The sequence below is a fragment of the Antechinus flavipes genome, chromosome 2 (genome assembly GCF_016432865.1).
Source record: "Antechinus flavipes isolate AdamAnt ecotype Samford, QLD, Australia chromosome 2, AdamAnt_v2, whole genome shotgun sequence".
NCBI classification, from domain to species: domain Eukaryota; kingdom Metazoa; phylum Chordata; class Mammalia; order Dasyuromorphia; family Dasyuridae; genus Antechinus; species Antechinus flavipes.
In genome coordinates, this window is record NC_067399.1 from 278,215,822 (window position 1) to 278,242,664 (window position 26,843).

At 39.6% G+C, this 26,843-nt stretch overlaps 1 protein-coding gene across 1 annotated transcript in view; it reads left to right on the forward strand.

Annotated features, from left to right (window-relative positions):
• The window catches only part of SORD (sorbitol dehydrogenase), a 62,703-nt gene extending 38,587 nt beyond the window's left edge, over positions 1-24,116 (forward strand). Inside the window, exons 4-9 of the mRNA XM_051977253.1 lie at positions 1,422-1,581; positions 8,662-8,780; positions 10,950-11,015; positions 12,034-12,209; positions 21,635-21,756; positions 23,804-24,116. Of these exons, the coding sequence (XP_051833213.1) occupies positions 1,422-1,581; positions 8,662-8,780; positions 10,950-11,015; positions 12,034-12,209; positions 21,635-21,756; positions 23,804-23,969 (809 nt within the window). The 3' untranslated portion in view covers positions 23,970-24,116. The remainder of the gene's footprint in view (positions 1-1,421; positions 1,582-8,661; positions 8,781-10,949; positions 11,016-12,033; positions 12,210-21,634; positions 21,757-23,803) is intronic.
• Positions 24,117-26,843: the final 2,727 nt, after the last annotated feature.

Below are 26,843 nucleotides of genomic sequence, written 5' to 3' on the forward strand. Positions count from 1 at the left end.
TGACCTGACTGACAAATGATTGAACAACTCCTTTCCTTTCTTCCTCCTCCTTCCTTTCTTTTTTCTTTCCTCCTTTCCTTCCTTTCTCACTCCCTCCTTCTTTCCTTCTTTCCATCTTTCCTCCTTTCTTCGTTTCTTCTTTTCCTCCCTCTCTCCTTTTTTCTCTCCCTTTACTTCCACTACAGTTTTAGAGATATTGTTATCCAACCTCTTTATCTTATAGATGAAGAAACTGAGACCCATGGTGGTGATTAGCTTAGCCTACTCACATAATAACCTCTTTCGGTCTCAGTTTCTCTTTTTATATAACAAAGGGGAGGGTACACTTGGTCCTGTTTAGGTCTTTACTTGTGATGTCAGTATCACATGGTAATAATTTTCAAAGTCAGTTTGCAGAGCTGTGATCCCAGTTTCTCTTATGCGTAGTCATTCCTCAGTTTTTGTTTTCTTTTTTTAATTGAAGCTTTTTGTTTTCAAAACATATGCAAGGATAATTTTTCAACATTGACACTTGCAAAACCTTGTGTTCCATTTTTTCTCTTCTTTCCCCTCACCCCCTTTCCTAGATGGCAAGTAATCCGATATATGTTAAACATGGTCAAAATATATGTAAATCCAATATAGGCATATATATTTATACAATTATCCTGCTACACAAGAAAAATCAGATCAAAAAGGGAAAAAAATGAGAAAAAAAACAAAATTCAAGCAAACAACAACAAAAAGAGTAAAAATGCTATGTTGTGATCCATACACAGTTCCCATGTTCCTCTCTCTGGGTGCAGATGGCTCTCTTCATCACAAGATCATTGGAACTGGCCTGAATCATCTCATTGTTGAAAAGGGTAGCCAGCATTTCTTAAAGCAATTTTATCTCATTTTCAGGACAGGCAGGCCATAAACTCCCAGCCTCTGCTACATCATTTTTTGGGTCCTTCAAAAGGAAATGAACATTGAGCCTGCTTTGGTCATGCATCAGCTTACTGTTTTCCTTAAGCTTGGTGGCACTTCAAACAGTTGGGTTACTCTTTGTTAGTTGGTGAAAGGCATGCCGACTGGTCTTTAATAAAATCAACAAAAGGGTTCCCTTTGCTGGGGAAGATGGCCATGTCCCAAATTTACTGAGAGCATGGGTCTTTGGCAGGATTTCTTTGGCTTCCTAAGATGGAGCCTAATAACAGATGCCCTGCAACCTCCTGGGGGAGATGTAATCCGGGTTTTCTCATTGTGGTGCCTGCTGATGAATATTCATCCCTGTACAACATCTGTACCTGCTACTTAGCCAGGGTAACCGCCAGCGGAGACTTTCTCCTGATCACAGAGAACAAAGAATCAAGAGCAAGGTCCTGGGGCCCAAATTTCAGTAGGAACTGCCACTCACTGCCCCTGTGTGTTGAAGGCTGCTTATTTTCTTCTTACAGGTGACAGGGTTGCTATTGAGCCGGGTGTTCCCCGAGACATCGATGAATTTTGTAAGATTGGCAGGTACAATCTGTCCCCCACCATCTTTTTCTGTGCTACACCCCCGGATGATGGGAACCTCTGCAGGTTTTACAATCACAACGCGGATTTCTGCTACAAGTTAGTACTACATGCATCTTCTAGACTGACTGTTCCTCCATGTAACAAAAATCTCTTGGCTTGCTCTTGTTTTTTTGATGGGGAAAACTAGAAGGGAGTGAGAGAAGATCATCTTTTGTATTTGTTTGTTTCCCCTCTTTCCCCCATCCTCCCAGCAAACTTCCCAGCATGTTATCAACATTCTGTTAGGAAAACCCTCCCTACAAGCATCAAGGCAGAACTGATACTTCTCCTCCCCCCACATCACAGGCGGGTCCCATCCTGATCTTGTACTTTTTATCTGATGTTCCACAGCACCCTTGCTTTCAAGTAAAAAATAATGTCAGAAATCACTCACATCCTACCCGTGGGAGAATTTGATCACAAAATGCTAAGCAAAGAATTTAGTCACAGTTTCTGTTTCTTTACAAGATAACTTCTGGTGAATCTACCTGAAAAAAAAAAATCTCATTCAAAACTTGTTCCTTGGAATATGATCAATAAGTCAAGTTGTTCTGCATACCAATGGACTGAGATGCTCAGTAGGGAGGGTGATGCAGAGAGAGTGTATTCAACCAATTGTTGAAAGACAATTTACAAAGAACTTTTAAGACTAGGAAAGTTTTTTAAAATTATTTTGATTTGCCTCTACTATGCCCACTACTATAAGATATAAGAGTTGTTTCAAAATAAACCAAAATGAGGCTTATTCTACTCTTCATAGAACAGACTTTTCCAAAACAAGAAGAGATCTTAGATCTTATTCCAGTCCCCTCATTTTATAGTTGAAAAAAAACCTGTAATTTGATAAGGTCAAGAAATTTGTCCAGGTTCACATAGTTAACTTAAGGAACTTTGAATAGAACTGTGGTCCTATTTAGTGATAACACTGAGTTCCTTGTTAAACTTTCCATCTTTCCATCCCGCTTTCCAAGATCCCTAACCTCATTTGGGTGAGACTTGTCTGTAGAGTTCATGCCCAGACAAAAGCAACTTGCCATTGGCCCTTCAGGCGGCCTCTGACCAGCCCCACCATTTCGCAAATTCTCTGACTTGAGTGTTCATGAGTACAACCCTGCAGACCTGAATTTGAGTCTCCCACAATGCAGCCTCTAAAGCCACAAATCTCTTTACATGCTTAGCTCACATTACCTGGGTACATTCGGCTTCTATGCACTCCTTGATAACAGAAACTATTTTTTTCATTTTGTTTGTGTAGCTTTGTCACCTAACACAATGCCTTCCTTAGGGTTTCCTTTAGAAGAAAATGGGTTATATGTGCAGAAGCCATGGAATCTTAAGTGTAATGTCTGATGTGTGACAGAGGCCCCTAAATAATAGAGGTTGCTTTCTACAAGAGCTGATGTTTTCTTTAGACATCATTCAAGTCTAGTTCAAAAGAGAAAACATTGTTTATAGCTCCTGATGTGGATGATAGAGAAATCTGCCTTAGAACCAAAGAACACTCTTTCCTCGCTATTCCCTCTGGTTGTGGAGTGGTTTGGAGACCTGGCATTAAGGGCACTGAACCCATCAGTGCATGTCCCTGATTCTTGGTTATCCCTGTGGTACAATGGGACTTGTGGATCTGCTTGAGACAGCGCTTGGAGAGCGGCAGCAGCTGCGCTGAGCCCTCAGCTAGGACACAGCTGATTTCTGTGTTCTAGATTTTGGTTTCAGCACCTCCCTGAACCTCAGCTTCCTCACTGCAAAGTAGGAAGGATCATACTGTGGGGGTATCACCATTACTATTAGATAAGAATGAATGAAGGAATATGCGGAACACACTCAAGTTTAAAGCTCTGTAGAAATGTCAACTTTGTGTGTGGGTGTTCTGTGTTATAACTGTCATGTATATGATGCGGAGGGTACGTGTTGAGTGGGGAAGGATCCAGACCTGTGACTTTGTAGGAACTTCCTGAGGCTGAAACTCTTTGTGCCGATGGGACTCATTATCAGGATCCTTGGGGTACCAGGAGCTAAGAGGCTAGTTTATGACAGCGGCAGAATATGAGCCCTGGCTTCTCCAAGACTGGCTCTCCAGCCTCTCTCCACACTGCCCTCCCCCCATCACCACCCCTTTCTCTGCCTAAAAGGGAGTACCGCCCTTGGATTTATTAAATTCATGAGGTGCCTCTGATAAGGAAGGCCTTGTGGTCGGTGACAGGGCTACACTAGCAAAATGAAAAATAGTCTGTTATCGAGGAGTGGATAGATGCCGTAGGTACTCAGATAAGTAAATGCAAAGTGATTGAAGGGCAAAGAGCAGTACCAAGGAGGGGATTAGAGAAGAGGAGGTGGCTCCTGAGCTGGAGAGGCCTGCGAGAGTCTAGGCTTGGAAGGCCGCCATGCACAGGACACAGAAGTGGGCTCTCGAATGGTGAGGTCCAGGAACCACTAAGAATGTGATCAAGAAGAATAAGGTGCAATAAAGTCAGAAAGAGAGGCTGAGGCCAGAGGGCCCTAATAGCAGGGCAGAGGGTTGTAGCTTCTTAGGCTAGAGACCCTGGGGGCCACTGGAAGCTTATGAGGAATAGTGGGTGGTCCTGGCCCAACGTGTGCATTTCTCAGAGCATGGTTTTTAGCAGGTGGGGGGGAGAGGAAGGAGGGGGATGGACTAGAGAAGGAGGAAATGGGAGTCAGGGAATCCAGTAGCCCAGACAAAAAATGGCGGAGGCTGGGACAAAGATCAGAATGTTGGCTGTGTTGGGGATCAGAGAGGAGGGATTGGAGAGATCGGATTGGGTGCAGGCTCTAAAGAGGAGAGAAGGGCCAGGTGGATGCTGAGGCTTTGAATTTGATGGTCAGTGTGGCTCTAGACTAAGGCTCTCAAGCCTTAGATCATCCTTGATCATCCTTTAGTTTCTTTTACAGATGAAAAGGGAAGCTGAGGGAAACACGGGAGAGTCAGTTAGGAGTGAACAGAAGGTTGCTGCGTAGCAGTGAGGGTTCAAAAGCAGATGGTGGCAGTCACCCAGGATGGAGAAGTAGCAGCAGCAAGCCAGAGGCAGCAAAGTGCCGGTCAGGGGAGTGTGGGATCTGAAGCCTGGCTCCTAGTCTGGCCAGCTATGGGACCTCAGGCAGCTTACAAAGTCTCTGTGTCTTGTTTCCTCCCCCATGAAATGGGGATAAAAATACGTGCCTCTACTGTTTTGCTGGGCTGGTGCAAAGCTCAAATTAGGTTATCTGATTGAAGCACTACTTAGGTTTGATAATGTGACCATGAAAATTGGATGGAATTCAGCAAGCATTTAGTTAATGTCTGTCATCTACTAGTTTAGATCAATAAAAGTCAAGAAGCATTTATGAAGTACTATAATCCCAAAACAAAACGAAAAATCCAGTCTCTCCCCTCACTTCCCTCCCCCCACCCAGACACCAGTCCCTGCTCTCAGGGAGCTCACAGTCTAACAGGGGAAACAGCGTGCAAACAACTACTTACAGAGGAGATATATAGGATAAATTAGAATCTCCAAGGGAAGGCCTCCTGCAGAAGGGGTGACTTTGGCTGAGACTGAAGGAGGCTGAGACCAAGTGCTCCAGACAGAGTGGGCAGCCAGGGGAAATGAACTGGGTTAGAAGACGCAACATCCTTTGTGAGAAACAGCTAAGAAGCCACTGTTGCTGGATCCTAGAAGAAGTGGAGGAGATTCATAGATAAGAAGACAGAAAAATAAGAAGGGGGAGAGGTTGTAAAGGGATTTAACGGCTAAACACAAGGTTTTATATGAAATCCTGCTGATGATAAGGAATAGCCAGTTCTTTTGAGTGTGTGAGTGTAGAGGGAGTGGTGGTGTGGCTGGACTTGTGCTTTTAGAAGCTGGGTTTAACATTGGGTAGTGGATGGGCCTAGAGGCCAGGAGACCAGCTGGAGGCCTATTTCAATGGTGTAGGAGGGAGCTGAAGAGCAGGGGTGGGGATCCTTCTTCCCTTGTGGAACTTAGAACATACAGTAGGACTTCCTGGTGGAATGTTCATGGCATGAGACACTTAGAGTGACATGGGTCCCTGAAGGTCAGTAATCTAATGCTGTACTTTTACAGGTGAGAAAGCTGATCTCTGAAAGGCTAAATGGTTTGCCTGGGGTCACACAGGTAGTATATGGCAGAGTTGGGATTGAAATTCAGGTTCAAGTTTGGTGATCTCTTCACTGAACTATTTTGTTTGTTTTTAAACTTTGTCTCCCTGGCTCTATGCCTTGGACCCTGTAGGTGCTTAACAGATGACTTGAGTAGAATTATCCAATTATAAATAGATATTGTTGCAAAATAAAATGAAGGAAAAAAGAGGAGGCCAGTAGATAGTTAAACTATTCAACTATAGGGTCAAGACTCATGAGCCAAAAGGAAAGAGAGAGCAGGGGAGATGAATTGGGAGAACAGAGATGATGAGTTTGTAATCCTCAGAGAGGCAGAGGGAAAAGTGGAAGGATGGGAGATTGTGGCTGAAATTTCAGAGTTTCATCTCAAGAATGTGGTATGGGTAGAGCAATCCCTTATAATAAAGAATAAAAAAGTGTGCGTGGGGGAACCCCAGGTCAGCAAAACTAGCCAACATCTGGGGAAAAAAGGCTGATGTATGTGGTGTTCTACACCCAGAGTCCCCATTCTCAAGAAAAAAACAACAGAATTTTGTAATATCTAAATTACTTTAAACAAGTTGTTAATAGACTGATGAAGGAGGAGATAAAATGTTACTATTTTAAAAAATATTTCCCAAACCTTCCTTCTCTCCCCTTCCCTTCTAAGAAATTAAAAGGGAGTCTTTCCACTTCTCCTTTATTAATGCAGAAACAGCAGTGACCCAGAAATATCAGGGGTATCTTTGAGAGTAATCTGACTCAAGTGTAACATGGGAGCCCAGAGGACAAGGGCTAGCCCAGGAAGCAAGAGGGACCTGTTCCACAGGGAGGTTTGTATCAGGGTGGTGCTGCTGTGGGTCATGACAGTGGTGTTTCTTGGAGTACTTCCATCCTTTCAGATGGCTACCTGGCTTCTCTAGTACACCATTAACCCAGTCCTAACCCTGCACTCTGCTTTCCACTACAGCCTTATCATGCTTCCTCTTTGGTTTTTTGCTTCCTTCTCCCCCCTCCCTACTGATTGCTTAATCATTCTGACTTCTACCCCTTTTCCTTATTTTCTGAGTCCTCTTGATGACTCCATCCACTTGCTTCATTTGCACACCTAGGTGGCTCCTCAAATGTGAGAGATAGAAAAGAAATTAGAACGTAGGATGCTAGAATTTAGAACAAAGAGGGTTAAAGCAGGAAAGGATCTTATAATATAGAAAGTTACAAGTGTAGAATATAAATCACATCCAAGCTAGAAAGGACCTTAAGGCATAAAATGCTGGAACATAAAACATCATAATACTATTTCATGTTTTTGTAAGGATTTACAATTGACTGTGTGCTTTCCTCATACCATAATTGTAAGTAGTTAGTTCAAATGCTATTGTTTCTGTTTTAGAGATAAAGAAAACTGAGGCATGGAGACATTATATGAATGACAGGACTGGGACTTGAACTTGGATCAACTGATTCTCAGTTGAGCTCATAAAATAATAGTGCTGAAAGGGACTTTAGTGATCACCTTATGGGTCAATTCATTGTTCTTATATGACTGATGAGAAAACTAAAAGTCCATAAGGGATCTGTGAAAATTATAAAGCTCATTAGAGGCAGAGCTAAGACTAGAACCCAGGTCTCCCGATTCTCAGTCTGTGGCTCCTTCTAATTTATCGTGTTGCCTCTCCCATTATGGTGTTTATCTGTGTTGAATTGTAAATTTATAGGGAAGAACTTACCTAAGGAAAAAAAAATCAATCAGAATGCCATGTTTCTTTTATAATCTTTCTTTCCCCTCTCTCCCCCACTCCCAAACTTGTCTCCCAGCACCCTATTCCCTTGATGTTTTCACTCTCAACTCAGGATAAGAGGTTTATAAGAGTATTTCAGGTCTGAACTCTGGTCACTTAATTTAGAATGGAAAAAGTCTTCAACACTGGCCTATTTGCTGTTCCATGAAGAAGAGTCTTTTACTCTGCTCTGACATTTTTTTTTTGCTTGAGCATCACAAGCAAACTTCTTTTCCAAGTTGAAAAAGATATATAAATATGGCCATTTTAAATAGAGAATAATAGGATCATAAATTTGGAATTAGAGGTGAACTCCAGAGAACCTCTAGTCCCAAATCCCTCATTTTGCAGATGAGGAAATTAAGATCTAAAGAGGTTTAAATAATTTGTCAGTCGCACAGAAAGGGGCAGAGCCGAGATTCATCTGATTCCTCTGACTTCAAGTCTATACTACAATAGGGACTTCTTGTTTTCTCCATTTGAAAGTTTTAACTTTAGTGTTTCATTCTTTGTATCTTCATCAAAGTTCCTGTCATACACTTGGTGCTTAATAAAGACTTTTCAATTAATTTTTTGATTGATTGCCAGTACACAATGGTACCTTGGTAAGATACTGCCTGAAATTTTTTAAAAAGAAAAGAAAACCTAAACAAAGTAATTGAACACTTTCTTTTAGGAGTTTATACTTTAAGGAAAAGATAATTTACATGTGGAGAAAGGCATCTTGCCCGAATCTTAAGAATTGGGGTAGAAGGTGACTTGAGTGCTTATGCTAGTCAGTTTTTTACTCTAATGGAAATAGTATTTGGTATGGCAAAGAACATCTCCCTAATGTCTGGGGCATTTTACTTATTCAGCCCCAAAAAAGTCATACACCTGTGCTTGTGACTAGCATGTGGGGTTGACCTGCCAAAAGATAGCTCTCTACTTTGGAAATGAATCATCCCATTTACTTTAGAAGACCTGTTTTCAATAAAAGCAGACAAATAGGGGCAGCTAGGTAGTGCAGTGGATAATGTGCCAGCCTTGAAGTCAGGAGGACCTGAGTTCAAATTTGAACTCAGACAATACTTCCTAGCTGGGTGATCCTGGGCAAGTCACTTAACCCCAACTGCCTTGACAAAAACAAACAAAAAAGACAAATAAAGTACATCACTCCCTGGGTGCTTGCCACTGGTTTTGTCTTTGAAAAAAGAGATTCTGTTCTTGAGCCCTAAGTGTTTGTGTCTTGTGGTTCCACAGACTCCCTGACAATGTCACCTTTGAGGAAGGGGCCCTTATCGAGCCGCTCTCTGTGGGGATCCATGCCTGTCGGAGAGGTGGAGTCACTCTGGGAAGCGAGGTTCTTGTGTGTGGAGCTGGTATGTCATAGATTTGATCCCAATTTCTGTTATATGCCTCCTTCACCCCCAACTTATAAGTATGGACACCCTCCCCTCCCAATTTCCGAGCTGTGACTGATTCTGGTTTGATTCTTAATAGAAACAATCATAACTTGGGCATTGGGGAGTGGGGCTGGGGGAAAAACCACACTGAGAAGGGAAAATGGAGTGTTCCTAAAGAGATCTGGTCCTGTGAGAGTTGTAGTGAAGTATAAGTATAATTTGCCCCTAATGTTCTTCCACCTCCCCTTTCCTACATCCTTTATCCCCTTTCAGCAGCTCTTCTACATACCTAGTGTTTGCATATTGCCCTTGGCTTCCCAGAAACAAGCTTTTTATATGCCCTATTGACTTTGAAATGAACTCTATTCAGCTTCCTTCCATCAAAATTTAACAGTCCTATGGGCCAGTTCCTCAGGACTTTGCTCTCTGCTAAGTAAAAGTGGGTGGTAATAAGTCAATATAATTATCAGATAAAGTAATCCCTAGTAATGTGTTAATTAACTAATATGTTACTACTCAGTATATATTGTTTTATCCTGTTTTAAGTTATATTTTAAAATACCTTAAGGAATGATGGCCATGCTGAGAATTTTAGCCATGTAAGACCATAACAGGATATTCAGGTAACTTAGTGATAATAATATTAATGACAGTTATAATAATTTAAAATTTTATTGATTTGGCCCTCAGTGGCTCCATTAGTTTTCTACTTGGGAAGATTTGATTGGTTCTAGAGTGGGCAGCTAGGTAGTGCAGTGGGTAGAGTCCCATGCTTAGAGTTAGGAAGACTCACATTCCTGAGTTCAAGTCTGTCTCAGGCCCTTTTTAACTGTGGGATCCTGGGCAAGTCACTTCTCAAGTCTCAGTTTACTCATCTGTAAAATGAGCTAGAGAAGGAAATAGCAAATCATTCCTTTGCCAAGAAGACTCAAAATGAGGTCATAGAGAGTCATATAGGACTGAAAAAAACATCAGAACAACAATATGTAGGTTCTTAAATGGTGGTTTGGGGAGAGAAAAGGAACATATTCTGAACTTTGAAAGACCTCTCTAGAAACTACAAGAAAATCAGGGAAGTTCCTGAACTAATCTGATCCACTCTTGAAGTCTCTTTGATCTTTAGAAACGTCTCAAAACAGCTTCAGTAAAATGATTAGAAATGTATGTTTTGGAACAGCAGAAAGAGCAGCAGCTTTGGTGCTGCTATTACGTCTCTATGGTCTTGGTCAAGCCACTTAACCTCTAGGCCTATTTTCTTATCTTCTAGATGAGAAGATTGGATTAGATGGCCTTAGGTCTTTTTAAAGCTTTAAACCTATGAACCTGATTCTTTTTTAGTGATTTTATTATAATAGTGTTTTATTTTTGCAAATATATACCAAGAAAAATTTCAATATTTACTTTGCAAAACCTTATGTTCCAAAATTTTCTCTCTTTCTTTTTTCCCCTCCCTCTTCCCCTAGATAGCAAGCAAATCTGATAGAGGTTAAAACTTCTGCAATTCTTCTAAATATATTTCCATATTTGTTATACTATGCAAGAAAAAATCAGGTCAAATGGGGAAAAAATATGAGAAAGAAAAACAATAAGTCAACAAATACCACTACCACCAAAAAAAAGTGAAAATACTATGCTTTGATACAAACTTAGAACCCCCAGTCTGCTTTTTGGATGTAGATGGCTCTCTCCATCACAAATCTATTGGAATTAGCCTCAATCACCTCATTGGCTCATAAGAAGAGACACATCCACTAAAACTGATTGTCACATAATATCTTTGCTGTGTGTAATGTTCTCTTAGTTCTATTTACTTCATTTAGCATTAGTTCATATAAGTCTCTCCAGGCCTTTCTGAAATCATCCTGCTCATCATTTCTTATAGAACAAAAAAATTCTATAACATTCATATACCATAACTTATTCAGCTATTCTGCAACTGATGGGTATTCAATCAATTTTCAGTTCCTTACCACTATAAGCTACTATAAATATTTTTGCACATGTGGGACCTTTTCCCTTTTTTGTTGATCCTCTGATTCTTATGAGAGATAGAGGCACAAAATATAGCCATCTGCCCATATCAAGTCCACATTTCATACCCATTAGGCATTCCATTTATAACAAAATCTTTCTGTTTTTGTTTAGGACCAATTGGAATGGTCAGTTTGCTGGTTGCTAAAGCAATGGGTGCATCTAAAGTGATAGTGACTGGTAAGACCTTTTTTTCTGTCTCTTTTTCCTTAAAACATTTGATGGGAAGAAAGCTATCACTCTTGTGGACAGTGATTATAATACCAGCATGGGTCAGGACATATAAATTGCTTTCCCCCCTTTACTGTGATTCTTGAAGAGGATCAGATAAGGCACAGCATCAACCCTTTTTATAAATGCTGTTGAAGGTGGGGGTTTTCCTTTCGGTGAAAATCCAGGCAGGCCATGTTGCCACCTTTGCTCTAAGAGGAAGTCCATGACTGGATGTGATCAAGCTTTGTTTCAAATAATGTCAGAGCGACCTTGTTAGAATGTAGGTTCTTTCCTTGGTATCCCTAGCACTTAGCTCAGTGAAATCCTTAACATTAAAAGGACTAGATATGGCTAAATTCTTTTGGAACTTAGCCCACTGTGAACAGTATATTAAGTCTTTGCCCCTTAACTGGGTTGGGGGGGAGGTGGAAAGGGAAAGAATTACTATGCTATTAACTTAAAAACATTTAAAAAAATTTTGGTACATCTAGTTCTCTTATCCTCCCACCCCCCTTTTAGCTTGGGGGAGGGGAGGAAAAAGGAACTAGATGTGATTTATTTATATTTTCTCCTATTTGTACAAATATATTTTAAATACAAGTAATTACAGTGTGTTTCTTGAAAGAAAGGTTTTCATCCTACTATATTTTTTTTGCCTTATAGATTAAAAAAGCATGTGTCAATTTAGTCCTTTGAAAAACTCTTATATTTTGGTCCTTCTGTTAATAAATGATTGAGATTGATAAGGGCTGTGTGTGTGTGTGTGTGTGTGTGTGTGTGTGTGTGTGTGTGTGTTTAGAAAGGGAAAGGAGGAAAGAGAGAAAGAGACAGGGACACAGAAAACAAACATCATTCAGGATTTAAAATATACTTAAGAAAGCTGCACAGATTCTGAGAAGGAAGACTTTGGTTGCTCCTATCTTCCTTTATCTCCCTCTGTTTTTTGGTTTCATTGTTTGATCAGATTACTTTTGTTTAATCTCAGATGTGAACAGCTCTCGACTAGAAAGAGCCAAAGAATGTGGGGCCACTTTCACCCTCCAGCTCGATAAAGAGAGCCCCAAGGAAATTGCCAGTAAAATAGAAAATCTCTTTGGAAACAAACCACATATCACCATCGAGTGTACTGGAGTGGAATCTTCTATCCAGACCAGCATCTATGTGAGTTTGACCCTGCTTAGCGAATCATAAATGGGTCTTATTTTAGCAGAAAATGAACAATGAAGACACAATGTATGTGGCTGATTTGAAGGGAGTATAGTATATTGGAAATTCACTAACAAGGAGTATGGAGATTTGCTTTCTGCTTCCAGATTTATCACTGACTTGTAGTGGACTATGGATTAAGCCATTGGTTGACCCAAAAAGTCATTAGTTACTTTCTCTGGATTTTAGTTTATTTACATGTAAAACAGGAATAGTAATATCTGTCCTGCTTAAATGACAGACTTGTTAGGAAGAGTAAATGAGATGAAATTATTTTTGTCTTCTCTTTTTTACATCATCATAGCTCTCTCCAATTTTTTTCCCTCCCTCACCTTCACAGAGAGCCATTCTATATAACAAATAATTTTTTGAAAGACATAAAAATAAACATAATCATGATTAAATCATGATGGATCAGGATTGATCCATTGAAAAAATTTAAAAATGTGTAAAATGTAGAGCATCTGTGCTCTTCATGTAGGGGATCCACATGAAATGATGGTTTGAGGGTATCTAATCATACCTCTTTCTTTGAGTCCTACTGGATCTTTATAATTTTCTTAATTTACTTTTGATTTTTTGGTGTGCTATTGTTCTTAACATTTCCATTGTTATACTTCTTGTTCATACTGTTTTCTTGGTTCTTCTTCCTTCACTATGCATTGTTCATGGAGCTTTCCATGCTACTTAGTATTCATCACAATCGTTATTTCTTATAATGCAATAATATTTCATTATATTTACTTACCACATTTTGCTTAGTCATTCCTCCCTCTCTGAATGGGCATCTACTTTGTTTCTAATTCTTTGTTATCACAAAAAGTGCTGCTACAAATATTTTGGTGTGTATGGGAAATTTCTTCTTATCAATAACTTCCTTGTGCTATAAGCTCAGTTATGGAGTCTTTAGTTTAAAGGACAGACATTTTAATAATTTTATTGGCATAATTCCAAATTTCTTACCATTTCACAGCTCTCCCAACATTGTAGCAGTGTGCCTATTATTTCATAACCTCTCCAAAATTAACTGTTGCCATTTTTGGTCCATTTTGCCAATTATTGAGATGTGAGATGAAGGGTGTTTGATTTGTATTTCTCTTATTATTAGCAATCTGAAGCATTCTTTTTTTTTTTTTAAATTTATTATTTATTTATTTATTAATAACTTTTTATTGACAGAATCCATGCCAGGGTAATTTTTTATAGCATTATTCCTTGCACTCACTTCTGTTCTGATTTTTCCCCTCCCTCCCTCCACCCTCTCCCCCAGATGGCAAGCAGTCCTATATATATGTTAAATATGTCAATAAGTATATCCTAGATACAATATATGTGCGCAGAACCAAACTCTTTTGTTGCACAGGAAGAATTGGATTCAGAAGGTAGAAAAAACCCGGGAAGAAAAACAAAAATGCAACCAGTTTACATTTATTTCCCAGTGTTCTTTCTTTGGGTGTGTAGCTGCTTCTGTCCATCATTGATCAGTTGGAACTGAGTTAGAGCTTCTCTTTGTTGAAGAAATCCTCTTCCAATCAGAATACATCCTCATAAGTATCGTTGTTGAGGTATATAATGATCTCCTGGTTCTGCTCATTTCACTCAGCATCAGTTCATGTAAGTCTCGCCAGTCCTCTCTGTATTCATCCTGCTGGTCATTTCTTACAGAACAATAATATTCCATAACATTCATATACCACAATTTACTCAACAATTCTCCAGTTGATGGGCATCCATTCATTTTCCAGTTTCCAACCACTACAAACAGGACTGCCACAAACATTTTGGCACATACATGTCCCTTTCCCTTCTTTAGTATCTCTTTGGGGTATAAGCCCAGTAGAAACACTGCTGGATCAAAGGGTATGCACAGTTTGATAACTTTTTGGGCATAATTCCAGATTGCTCTCCAGAATGGTTGGATTCGTTCACAACTCCACCAACAATGCATCAGTGTCCCCGTTTTCCCGCATCCCCTCCAACATTCATCATTATTTTTTTCCTGCCATCTTAGCCAATCTGACAGGTGTGTAGTGGTATATCAGAGTTGTCTTAATTTGCATTTCTCTGATCAATAGTGATTTGGAACACTTTTTCATATGAGTGGTAATAGTTTCAATTTCATCATCTGAAAATTGTCTGTTTATATCCTTTGACCATTTATCAATTGGAGAATGGCTTGATTTCTTATAAATTAGAGTCAATTCTCTATATATTTTGGAAATGAGGCCTTTATCAGAACCTTTAACTGTGAAGATATTTTCCATGTTTGTTGCTTCCCTTCTAATCTTGTTTGCATTAGTTTTGTTTGTACAAAGGCTTTTTAATTTGATGTAATCAAAATTTTCTATTTTGTGATCAGTAATGGTCTCTAGTTCATCTTTGGTCACAAATTTCTTCCTCCCCCACAAGTCTGACAGATAAACTATCCTATGTTCCTTTAATTTATTTATATTCTCATTCTTTATGAAGCATTCTTTTAAAAAAAATAATAGCTTTTTATTTTCAAAATACATACAAAGATGGTTTTCAACATTTACCTTTGCAAAACCTTATGTTCCAATTTTTTTTCCTTCCTTTCCTCCCATCCCCTTCCCTTAGACAGCAAGTAATCCAATATAGGCTAAACATGTGTAGTTCTTCTAAACATATTTCCACATTTATCATGCTACACAAGAAAAATCAGATCAAAAAAAAAAAAAGAAAAAAATGAGAAAGAAGAAAAAGTAAGCAAACAACAAAAAAGATGAAAAAATTATGTTATGATCCACATTCAGCCCATATAGTCCTCTGGATGCAGATGGTTCTCTCCATCACAAGTCCATTGGAATTGGCCTGAATCACCTCATTCATCACAATTATGGATGTTCATGTCCATCACAATTGAGCATCATATAATCTTCTTGTTGCTGTGTACAATATTCTCTTGGTTCAACTCACTTCACTCAGCATCAATTCATGTAAGTCTCTCTAGGCTTTTCTGAAATCATCCTGCTGATTGTTTTTTATAAAACAATAATATTCCATTACATTCATATACCATAACTTATTCAGACATTACCCAACTGATGGATAGCCACTCAGTTTCCAGTTCCTTGCCACTACAAAAAGGGCTGCTGCAAACATTTTTGCGCATGTGGGTCCTTGCCCCTTTTTTATGATCTCTTTGGGATACAGACTAAGTAGAGACAGTGCTAAATCAAAGGATATGCAGAGTTTGAAGCCCTTTGGACATAGTTCCAAATTGTTCTCCATACTGTTTGGATCAGTTCACAAATGCACAAATGTCCTAGTTTTCCCACATCCCCTCCAACATTTATCTTTATCTTTTTCTGTCATCTTAGTCAATCTGAGAAGTGTTTAGTGGTACTTCAGAATTGTCTTAATTTGCATTTCTCTAATAATAGTGGTTTAGAGCATTTTTTATATGACTAGAAATGGCTTTAATTTTTTCATATGAAAATTGTCTATTCATATAATTTGACCATTTATCAATTGGAGAATGGCTTGTATTCTTATAAATTTGAGGGGCAGCTAGATGGTACAGTGGATAGAGTACCAGCTCTGGAGTCAAGAGGACCTGAGTTCAAAGATGGCCCTAGACATTTAACACTTCCTAGCTGTGTGATACTGGGCAAGTCACTAATCTTAACTGCCTAACAAAAAGGAAAAAAAGATTAAATTTGAGTCAGTTCTCTACATATAATTTTAGAAATGAGGGCTTTATCAGAATCCTTGGATGTAAAACATTTTTTTTCAAGTTTTCTGCGGAAACATTCTTTCTTATAATTGTGAATACAAGATTCTTTTTCTAACACAGACTGGCTAGATGGAGCAAGCCACTTAACCTGTCAGTGCCATAGACAGCTTTCTAAGACTGTACATCCTGGAGGAGTTGCTAGTCCTCAGCAATGGAGAGAGTGCTTCCACATTGGGAGTTTCCTGCTTCATTATCTGGACCAAAAATAACTGTAATAATGCTCTAGAACATACAAAGTATATTTGAAATATGGGACTTTACTATCATTCAATAGAACAAAACTCTTTTTTGGAGTGCTAAGGGAATATCAGAGGCACTAAGGAAACCATGACTTGTCTCAGGGACGGAAAAGCACCTTCCATCCCTGCCTCTCTCATTTTATTCAAAGAGATTATTCTCCATGACTGTTCAGTATGAGATCACACCCAGCAATCACAGTGTATAATAAAATTAGACTTCTTCAAACATCATAGCTGGCTGCAAAACTTCTTCCTGGACTTAGATAGAAGAGAATCCAAAGACTACTTTATTTTGAGGGCCACCAGAGGAAATTAGCAATACTTCTGGAAAACACCAGGTTTAACCCATGACCACCCAACAAGATACAGTAGGTAAGGAAGGAGGAAAGGACGAAAGAAAGAGGAAAAAGTACTGAAAGTGGAAAAGAAGGAAAGCAGCTGGGTCATGGGGAGGGACCTGTGGAAAGAGAAAGAATAAGGAAAGTCCTGTGAAGAAGAGGTCGGGGCAAGTGACAGTGATGGGCATTGTCATTCATGGACATCCTCGAGAAGCCCAGGACTCTGGTCTGTCTTCTGGGAGCCAGCACTTCCTCCTTCCGTCTCTGAGTCACAGAGCTATTTTAGAGAAACTTCACGTCCCCAGGAAGAAACTGCTGTCCACGTGAGCAGGGCAGGGAGGGCAGCCACCTTTTCTGGTGTTGTAGGGGTTTAAGCTAGCACTGGCAGAGAACTTCACCTAGCCTAAAGAGGACCAGCCCCTCCCTTGATTTGTCAGACACACTTATCTTAGGTAATGGCTTGTCAGTCGTTTGTCAGTCATTATTGTCACCCTTAAATTTTCTGCAGTGCTCACTATGTGACTGAAACCGTGTTCAGAGAGAAATTTTAACCACTTGAGAATTCTTATTTCATTTAATCTTCACAGCCCCCCTGGGAAGTAGGCTCTATTTTATTCTCATTTTACAGATGGGAAAACTGAGGCAAACAGTGAAGTGACTTGCCTAGGTCACACAGCTAGTGAGGAGTTGAGGCTACATTTGAATCAGGGGCTTCCTTCCCTCTCCACTGCACCTCCTAGCCACCTAGTAAGCAGCAGTATCTGTCTAAGCAGCCTGATGGCTCAGTCCCGGGGCCGGATCATAGGTGGGGCCTTGCAGGGCAGTGCCGTCAGGGCCAGGCCAGCATGCATGACAGGCGAGGCAGAATGCTGTGGCGGGCTCACTGCTGGGGGCAGGGTGAGGTGGAGGCAGGGCCCTCAGGGCCACTTCCCCACCGGGCAGTGACTAGATAATGCTCAGCTGGGAGAGGCCACCTGTGCAGCCAGAGGTGAAGTGGTGGAAAAAGCCACACCCACAGAAGGAAGGTGATGTCCGTGTTTGGTATTGCCCTTCCCTGTTTGAAGGGGCCAGGAGGAGGAAGCATTGACTGGGAAAATAAGGATATTTTTTTCTTTTGGAATTTCTCATTGAAGTTTGGACCCGGACAAGCTTCTTATTCCAAGGCCATCCCAGCCCTTGGAGCAACATTTCCTCCTTCATTTCAATCTCACATAAAAGAAGTGGTCCTACTCCTAGCCAAGGATGAGCCCTCGACAGACATGCTGTCTCGATCTCCTTCCCTGACTTCTCCATCCAGTTGCCCTCATAGTCACCTCATCTCTTCTGTCTCTGTCCCTCTGTGCCTCTTTCTCTCTCTCTCTCTGTCTCTCTCTTTCTCTCTGTCTCTCTGTCTCTCTCAACAAGACTTCACTATCTAATGACTTTTTCTCTATTCCCTACAAACAAGCCAAACATTACCTTCTTTGTAAAAGATGTCACTTGAACCTGGTTATCATCATGTGTTAGTCTTTCTCTTCATGGACAAACTCTTGGGGGGAAACTTTCCACACTACATTCACTTCCCCTCTTCTCTTTTTTAAATCCTTAGATCTGCCTTCCAGCCTTATCTTGTGCTGAAATTGCCCTTTCTAAAAGTTACCCAAATTACCTTTTAGATTGCGCGCTCTCTCTCTTTCTCTCTCTCTCTCTCTCTCTCTGTGTGTTTTAGACTGCCTATTATGAGAAATCTTGGTCCTTTTTTCCCCTCCCACACATATTAGGAGATATAGTAATTGAGTTGCCTCCTACTTGCCAAATCTAATGACTTTTTCTCAGTCTTATTTCTTGTTAATCTTTTATAGTTGCTAAACCACTCTTTGTTCTCATACCCTTCTAAGAAGTCTTCTTTGCTGATTCTTCGTGTCGCAGCCTTGTTCCTGTTTCTCAAGATTCTGTTCTGGGTCCTTTTCTGTTCTCTTTCTAGTTTATACTGTCTTCATTGGTGATCTCTTTAGCTCCCATTGGTTCTTTATGAAGATGATTCCCAGATCTAGATATTCATATATGTATATGTGATCTGTCTGGGACATTAAAGAAGATGTATTAACGTTTGCTTTGCTGATGTCCTCTAAGGACCATGAGAATTTTTTTCCTCTTAACTTGCAGTTTAAACCTTCCATATGTGTTGCCTCCCTTATTAGAAAGTGATCTCCTCAAGAATGAGGACTTTTTAAAAAATTAATCTTTCCTATGCTTAGCCTATTGCTTTGCACATAGCAAGTATTTAACAGATGCTTCATTCAATCATTGATTCATGCATTTGTATTAAGATACTGACACTTCACCTCTGCCTCTTGAGTTTTGGGTGTACTATCATTATTCCCATTATTCAATTGAGGAAATTGAGGTAGACAGAAATGAAGTGACTTGTCTAAGGTCATGAAGCTAGAAAGTATCTGAAGCTGGATTTGAATTTGGGTCTTCTAGACTCCAGACCCAGTTCCCCACTTTGCCACCTGAATACCTTGTAGGCTCTGAAAGGGACCTCAAAGGCCATCTGCTCCAATCCTGTCATTTTAAAGATGAGGGAATTGAATCATAAAGAAATTAAGTGACTTCCTGAGTTCACACAGGTAGTGCTTGGCATGGAAGGATGGGGATGAAAAGGACACAGAAGAATTTGAAAACATGACCCTCACCCTCACAGTACTTCCAGTTTAGACAACTAGATAAAGTTTATGTTCTTGAAACAATAGAGAAGGATATAGCAGCTTGTGATTTAGTCTCCATCTGTGTGATATAGTGATTTTGGAGACAAGACAAGAAGGATTGGTGAAGTTGGGGGAGGTTAGGGAAAGCCTCCTAGAGAAGTTGGGGCTTGAGTTAGGCTAAGAGTAGTGGTTAAGATTGTCTTTTTTAGCAGTAAGAGCCAATTTACTTTCCTAATTAAGTTTTGCTTTAAGTCAATATGATAATTAATTTGTGCTCCTCAAGTACTCTCTGAATGATAGTGTGAAGAATGCAAGGAGAAGACATGTTGGAGCATTTTTATGATTATAAATTGTATGATGAAATTTCATGAGACAGATAACCTATATGTGGATTATTTGATTTGAGATGGTTGCAATATAGTATGGAAATTGTCAACTGTTAACTATTGCCATTTTCATTCCAAAGAACCCATGGGTATAGGAGTAGTTCATAATCAATGATGACAAGTATGATTAGACCTGAATTCAATTAAACAGGGATTTTTAAGCTTTTAGTATGTGTTTGGTGATACAGAATCACTATATTCAAAAGATTTTAAAGCATCAGCCTATTAACAGCTTGTTTATTTATTTAGGGGGTTCCTTCTTCCAATTTTTATTTTTTATAACAATAACTTTTTATTTTTCACTCTTGCAAAACCTTGTATTCTGAATTTTTCTCTCTTCCCCCCTTCCCTCTCCCTTAGATAGCACATAATCCAATAAACGTATACAGTTCTTCTAAACATATTTCCACGTATGCAATTCTTGTAAACATATTTCCACATTTATCACATTGTACAAAAGATTAAAGTAATTTTGATAGCTACAAATTTCTACCTTTTTTTCCCCTTGAGTTTGAGTCTCCCTATCTTGGTCAGGTGGGTGGGAGTATCAGTAAACATTTATTTAGTGCCTACTGTGTGTCAGGAACTGTGCTAAGCTATCCATTACTGATCAGCATGTAAACTTTGTATTATTGACCTGGGCCAGTCTGCTTCCATAGACATTTTGGTGGTTCTCTTCCTGGTGACTCACCATCTTGATGTGGGAATTTGTGTAGATAGATACCTTATCTGCTTTTTATCTTCCTGTGTCTTAGAACTCCCAAACCCAAACTATCAACCATACTTAGCTTTCCCCATTAGCAAGTATGTATTACCACACCTGGCTACAAAACAATAGCAATCTATATTCTTTTGTATATTCTTCTTTAAAACTCTCTCTCATCCCATATTATTTGGGTACAGGTTAAACTAGATTATGTTTGAGATTGCTTTTAATTCTCAAATCCCATGATTCATTTTGTCATTACAGCAAGACTAGTGAGGTCAATATAAAGCAGAGCCTGAAGCATTTGGTCAGTTGCATGGAGCTTGGCATGATAAGGTTTTGATTTGTGGGGGACACCCTGGGCTATTGTCTGGAGAAGTCTGGGAATGCTCCAATCCCCATTCTGTCATTATTGAGTTAATAAAGCCTTGGAAGGTTGTTAGAGGTCACTATTGTCATTAATCTTGTTTATAGGAAAGCATTCTTAGCAATACAGTAAAATGTGATTTTTGCCATTTGGGATGGTATTCTTAATGCAGGTCTCTATAGTGGCAAAGGATATTCTTTCCACATCTCTAGATTTACAGCCTTGAATAGGGGAAAGAGCCCTATATTTGTAAGCAAAGCATCAGCTTTTGAACACTGAAATTTGCTTGTTGTATGAAAGCTTAGTTTCTTCTTAACTAAAGTGGAAATAATAAAGTTTGCAGCATGAAAGGCAGCATGTTGTAGTAAATAGGGGAGAAGGCATTGGAGACAAAAAAAATCTAAGTTCAAATTCTGCCTCTGAACACATACTAGCTATTTGACCAAGTCATCTAAAAGCAAATACTGAACTGAGCTGCTGATTTGAGCAGTGGAGGGAGTTTCTATCTTTGGAATTGCACATAATGATTAAAAATCATAATATTTTGCAATAGCCATCTCACAGAGTAATTCGGAGGAGAGTTCCTTGCAAATTGTAAAGTTATTTGTCAGTCAAGCTGTAATTATTCTATAGTAGTCCAATATCTTTATTGTAGGTAAATTCACCAGTATCTTTGTACTGTTACATTGATCTAATCTTGAAAACTCCCTATTCTCTGGAGTTTTCACTAATTATACATACAATTTACCTAGTTTGTATTTAAGTAGATAGTGGGGCATCATCTGATCTTAGCAGAAAGCATCCCTTTGACTGGAGGTCTCATAGTACTTAGCATGGAATAGAAAAAAAAGTCTATATTGATGATTTCTGACTTTTTTTTTCCTGATCTCCTTTTAGGCCACTCGTCCTGGTGGGACTGTAGTGCTAGTAGGATTGGGTAAGGAGATAGTCTCTATCCCCCTGGTCCATGCAGCTGTGCGAGAAGTGGACATCAGAGGAGTGTTTCGATACTGTAATACGTGAGTATTCCTTGAGTATATTCTGAACTAAGATCCAGTGAATCAGGAGAAGACCCAGGTGGTTCTCTGGAGAACCTTTCCACCTTCTACAAGTTCTCGCCTGACTGTTGGACAAGGAACATAGGCCAGAAGACTGAGATAGATAAGTCCTCAACCCCAATCACTTTCCTGATCATTTATTAGAGAACCAAAGAGAATCAATTAGGAAACACTTTAATAAAAATTCCAATATGTGCCAGCCATTGTGCTTGCCTTGGAGACCAAAATGACATGATCCTGGCCCTCAGGGAGCTTACAGTCTGGCACTAGCAGCTGTAGGGGTCTGGAAAGGTTTCATTCAAGGGGAGTTTGAATTGAGTCTTGAAGGAAACAAGGATTTCTTTGAAGCAGAGGTGGGGACACACTACAACATTGTGTGAAAATAGGAGAAATCAAGTGTTGCTTGTGAGGAACAGTCTAAAGGTGTCTGCTCTTGAGAGAAGCAATTGGATTCAATAGGAAAGTATACTCCTGGGTCTGAAGTCTTTTTAGGATATGAAGTTCAGATCTACCATTTACTGGGCACGTGGGTAGTGACGTAAACAAGAGAGAGTTAGAAAGACCTGCATTCAAATCCTGCCTCAGATAATTCCTAGCTGTGTGACCCTGGACAAGTCCTCCTCTGGAAAAATGATTGTTTTCACATTATAATATTATTAGATTAGGATTTTACATTACCATAAGAAAAACATAATACTTAGGTTGTCACATAGACTCATATATATGTGTGTGTATATAGACACACATGCATGTAAATATGTATGTAGGTGTGTATATGTCTATATGTAGGTAGGTATATATATAAAAATATATAAAATATATTTATATATAAAATATATAATTTTTATATATATATAGTAAAATATATATAAAATGAGAATATCTTGTAAAAGCTTTGCAAACCTTAAAACATAACGTAAATGCTAGTTACTGTGTGTGACTGTGGACAAGTCAAGAGGGCCTTTTGACTCCATTTTCTTATCTGCATCCTAGGGATAATAAATACTCGTTTTATCTATCTCATGTTGTTGGAGGAGGGGAGGAAGGAGGAAGGAGAGGAGGGGAGGAGAGAGTGTGAGCTCTCAGAATACAGACTCTGGCTGGAGTCAAAGAACTCTGCCTGCCCAAGTGACTTCTCAAACTCCCCGAGCCTCAGTTTCTTCATCTGTAACATGAAGAAATTGGGCTAGATGACTTTGCAGGTGCTTCCCAGTTTTATACTGGTCAGCTCTATTCATGCGACCTGGTATTCTGTCATTTTTAGGGGGTAGAAGCTCTAGGGGAGGTGGGGCTGCTGACCATTTTATCTCAGCCACAGCTTCCTCTCACCCTGGTGCTGCTGAGCAGTCTTTTGTCTTCATAACTAGCCACTGCTTCCTGGTAGGCTTGTAGGATTAGAGCTCAATGGAGCTCAGAGGTCATTAAGATCTTTCAATCATCAGTTTAGGGAAGGAAAGGACTTAATAAGTCAGATTCCTTCTTTTACATATCTGGAAATGAAGACTCCAGAGATGGGAAGGGACTTACTTGAAATCACTCAGGAATCAGGATTGGAACCCAGCAGAACTTAGCACAATACTTGGCACATTAGTAGGTGCTTAATAAATGCTTATTTAGCAGTTTCCTGCATCTGCTTGTCTCTTCCCACCCCAGCCTGGAGAGGATGGGTGGATAGGTGGGAAAATAATAGCTTTAGAAAATGCTAAGTTGTTGGAGTCAGCACCTGTCCATTGATGCTGGAATGCGACTTCTACAACTTGTTGGTCTCCAGCCTTACCTGCCACCCTGAGATGGTCCATTTCAGGACAAGTGAGCAGTAGTTCGAGGCAAGAGAACAGGCAACTCGGGAGTAGGGTAGACAAGGTACGGGACCTTCTTTTGAATCCCCGCTGTCACTTACTTTCCATGAGGGCAGACGGGTAGACTGGTGATTGTTTGATTGTGTTTGAGGCCTGGACTATGCTGTACTTGCAGGGTGTGTCTAATTGGCGTGTGTGTTTTTCTCCAGGTGGCCCATGGCGATCGCGATGCTTGCATCCAAGTTGGTGAATGTCAAGCCCTTAGTCACCCACAGGTTTCCTCTGGAAAAGGCTCTGGAGGCCTTTGAAACATCCAGTAGGGGAGAAGGGTTAAAAGTCATGCTTAAATGTGACCCTGACGACCAGAATCCCTAATACTGATAGGAGTTTTTGCCCTCTGCCCTGACTCCTCTCCGCTTAGGGCCTCGCTGACCAGAGTGCTTTGGAGGAGATGGACTTTTTTGTTGAAGTGATTTATTTTGAATCATTAAGAGTAAATAAAAACTACACATTTTAACAGGAGAGCTTGATCCTGGAAGTAATTTACAATAAAAATACAAAGAGGGAGAACTTAAGGGGAATTTGTAGAAGTGGTCATCTGTTTACGTACACTGTGCAAAGTTCACCTGAGTAGAGCAGAGTTTGACACTCAGGTTTGGGAAACTCCCCTTCCTGGTGTGTTTTAGTTGGGCAAGGCTGGGAATCTGGAATCTTAACACAAGTGACACTTGTCCCATTTCTCTAAGAAAAAGGAGGATAGGGAGAAAAAAGATCCTTCAGTGGATCATCTCTGGTCTAATACACATGTCTCCCTGGAATCTGTAGATGGTGCCCAGGGACCTAGAGACTGATGGGGGAAGATCATTCATTTCTGTCCAAAGCAGTGTTGTCAGTGAAGGGGTATTTCACAAACACTTTTTCAGTTTAATGAGGAAAGGGAAATAGGAAAGGTACCTCAGTCCTCCTTAAGGTTTCTACTAACTTTTTTTAAAAGTGAAAATACTGAATCTGCATCCAGACCAAGTTTTTTCCCTTGGAATGTAAATGTGAAATAGTTCTTTAATCATGACTTTTTAATTGCTAAGACCCATCAGATTGCCAGCAGCTAGGGAGAAGTCTAGAGAGAAGAGCTGAGCCAAGTAGGCCCAAAGAATGAAACTTGGTTTGAAAAAGATAAACTACAGCTTATTTCATTTCCAGAGAATTGTCCTGGCCCTACTAAAACAAAAGTGCCCCAGACAGTCAACAAAAGTGCCCCAGACAGTCACCAAAAGAGTTCATCCACCACTCTCAAGTGTTTTGCTTTATTTAATTCTCAAATTGAGGAATCCACTAATTTCCTCAGCTAAGGCTAAATGTGGGGAAATTTAGGGGCAGTTGCCCCCTAAATTGACTTTAAGACAAAGCATCTGTGAAAATATAGATATTAAGAAGAAAAAGACAAAAAAAACCCTTTGATTTATAAGAAGACACTTTAAAGAAACTTTCTGTTTCTGGCCTAGAAGACTTTAGTCAGTGGCTTTGGTTCCCCTTATCAAATGAATTTGAATCTCCCTTAGTTCTCATTTTGAACCACCCAAACAACTCTCTTAAGCACTTCACTGATTAAAAATCAATTCCACTTAATTTTGCAGTTTCTCCAATTTGAGCAATAGTCAGTAAAGGATAAATGTCACACTTAAGAGGTTCTCTTCTCTTCCATTATTCCCCATCCTCTTACCCCTTTGGTCTTCCTTCTTGCTCCTCCTCTTGTGCAGGTCCATCCAGTGCTACATTTTGCTTGAACTGAAGAACTGGAAAGAGAGAGAGAGAGAGAGAGAGAGAGAGACTGAGCATGGCTTCCAACTGCTTAATTGATTTTCTGGGAGTTTTGAGGGCCATTAGGCAGAGTTTGAAGTCTTGAGGTATCATTCTCCCTTTTATCTGAGCCAAGATTCTTTGGCACCTCAAGACTTGATTCCCTGGTCCCAATCTCTAATATGGTTGGACTAAACCAAGGTGTGCAGTCTCTAGCTTATATATGAAGCTCTGAACTATTTTTAATTGATTTTTTTGGGGAAGTTGTGAGAGCAGGAGTCTGGATTTTAGAATGAAGGCAATAAATTCTGTTTATAATGTCTCTGTATTCTTTGATTCAATTAAATATCTTTTAAGTTCTTTTTATATGCCTGGAACTATTTTAGGTACTGGGAAGAAAAAGTTAAGGAGAAACCCCCTCCCCCCACAAATTCCTATCCTTAGGTCACAATTTTTGGGGACATAGGCCACAGGACTGTTCTCTGCTTACAGGAGAGAAAGATTATTTTTTGATGATCTTTTACAAATTTTTTTATTTAATGTTTTCCCTACTTAAATTTTTTTTAAAAATTTGCATTTGTTTTTAAATTTTTTCTCTTCCTTATCTCCACCCACATTAAGAAACCACATGTGAAGTTATCAGAACATTTCCATAAAAATAGAAAACATAATCTCCCACCCTACTGAAAATTAAAACCCTCAAGAAAAATCAAATTAAAAAGAGAATGCTTCAATCTGTATTCAGACATAATCAGTTTCTTCTCTGAGTATGGAAAGGATTTTTCATCATAATGTCCTTCAGAGTAGCAGTGGATGATTGTACTACTGAAAATGGCAAAGTTATAACTTTGAACATTGCGGTTATTAGATATACAGTATATTTCACATTGCTTGAGTGCATGGAGGACTTTCCAGGGGTGTGTGTATGTGTGTGTGTGTGTGTGTGTGTGTGTATGTGTGTGTGTGTGTGTGTGTGTGTTTATTTTCCTGAGAGCATCCTGCTCATCATGAGAGATTGCTTTTGTCAATGTTTCTTATGGTTTTTATATCCAGACTTTTCTTACCCCTCTTTGTCACCTATGGGTATGGTGTCCTGGAATGAGGTCCATTGAAGAAGGATTTTATTGGTGTCTGGGGTGACTTTCTTGTCCCGAGAGACTGAAGAACTGATACTTAAGTCAAAGTTCTTGTTAATACCCACTGATTGCCTTTGTGGTGTTGAACAGAGGCATCATATACAAAGCATGTGGTTTCATGGCACTCCTCAGTGTGACAGAATCTGATTTAAATGATTAACAAAATAAATAAAAATACAATAAAACATAAAATTAAACTTTTAAAATGTAGTCAATATACATCCCCCAGGGATTTCCATGGACATTGATCAGTAGCCTCCAGTTTCTATTTGAATTAGTTTCTATTGGTGTAGGAGGACAGTGAGCCTGCCTTGTA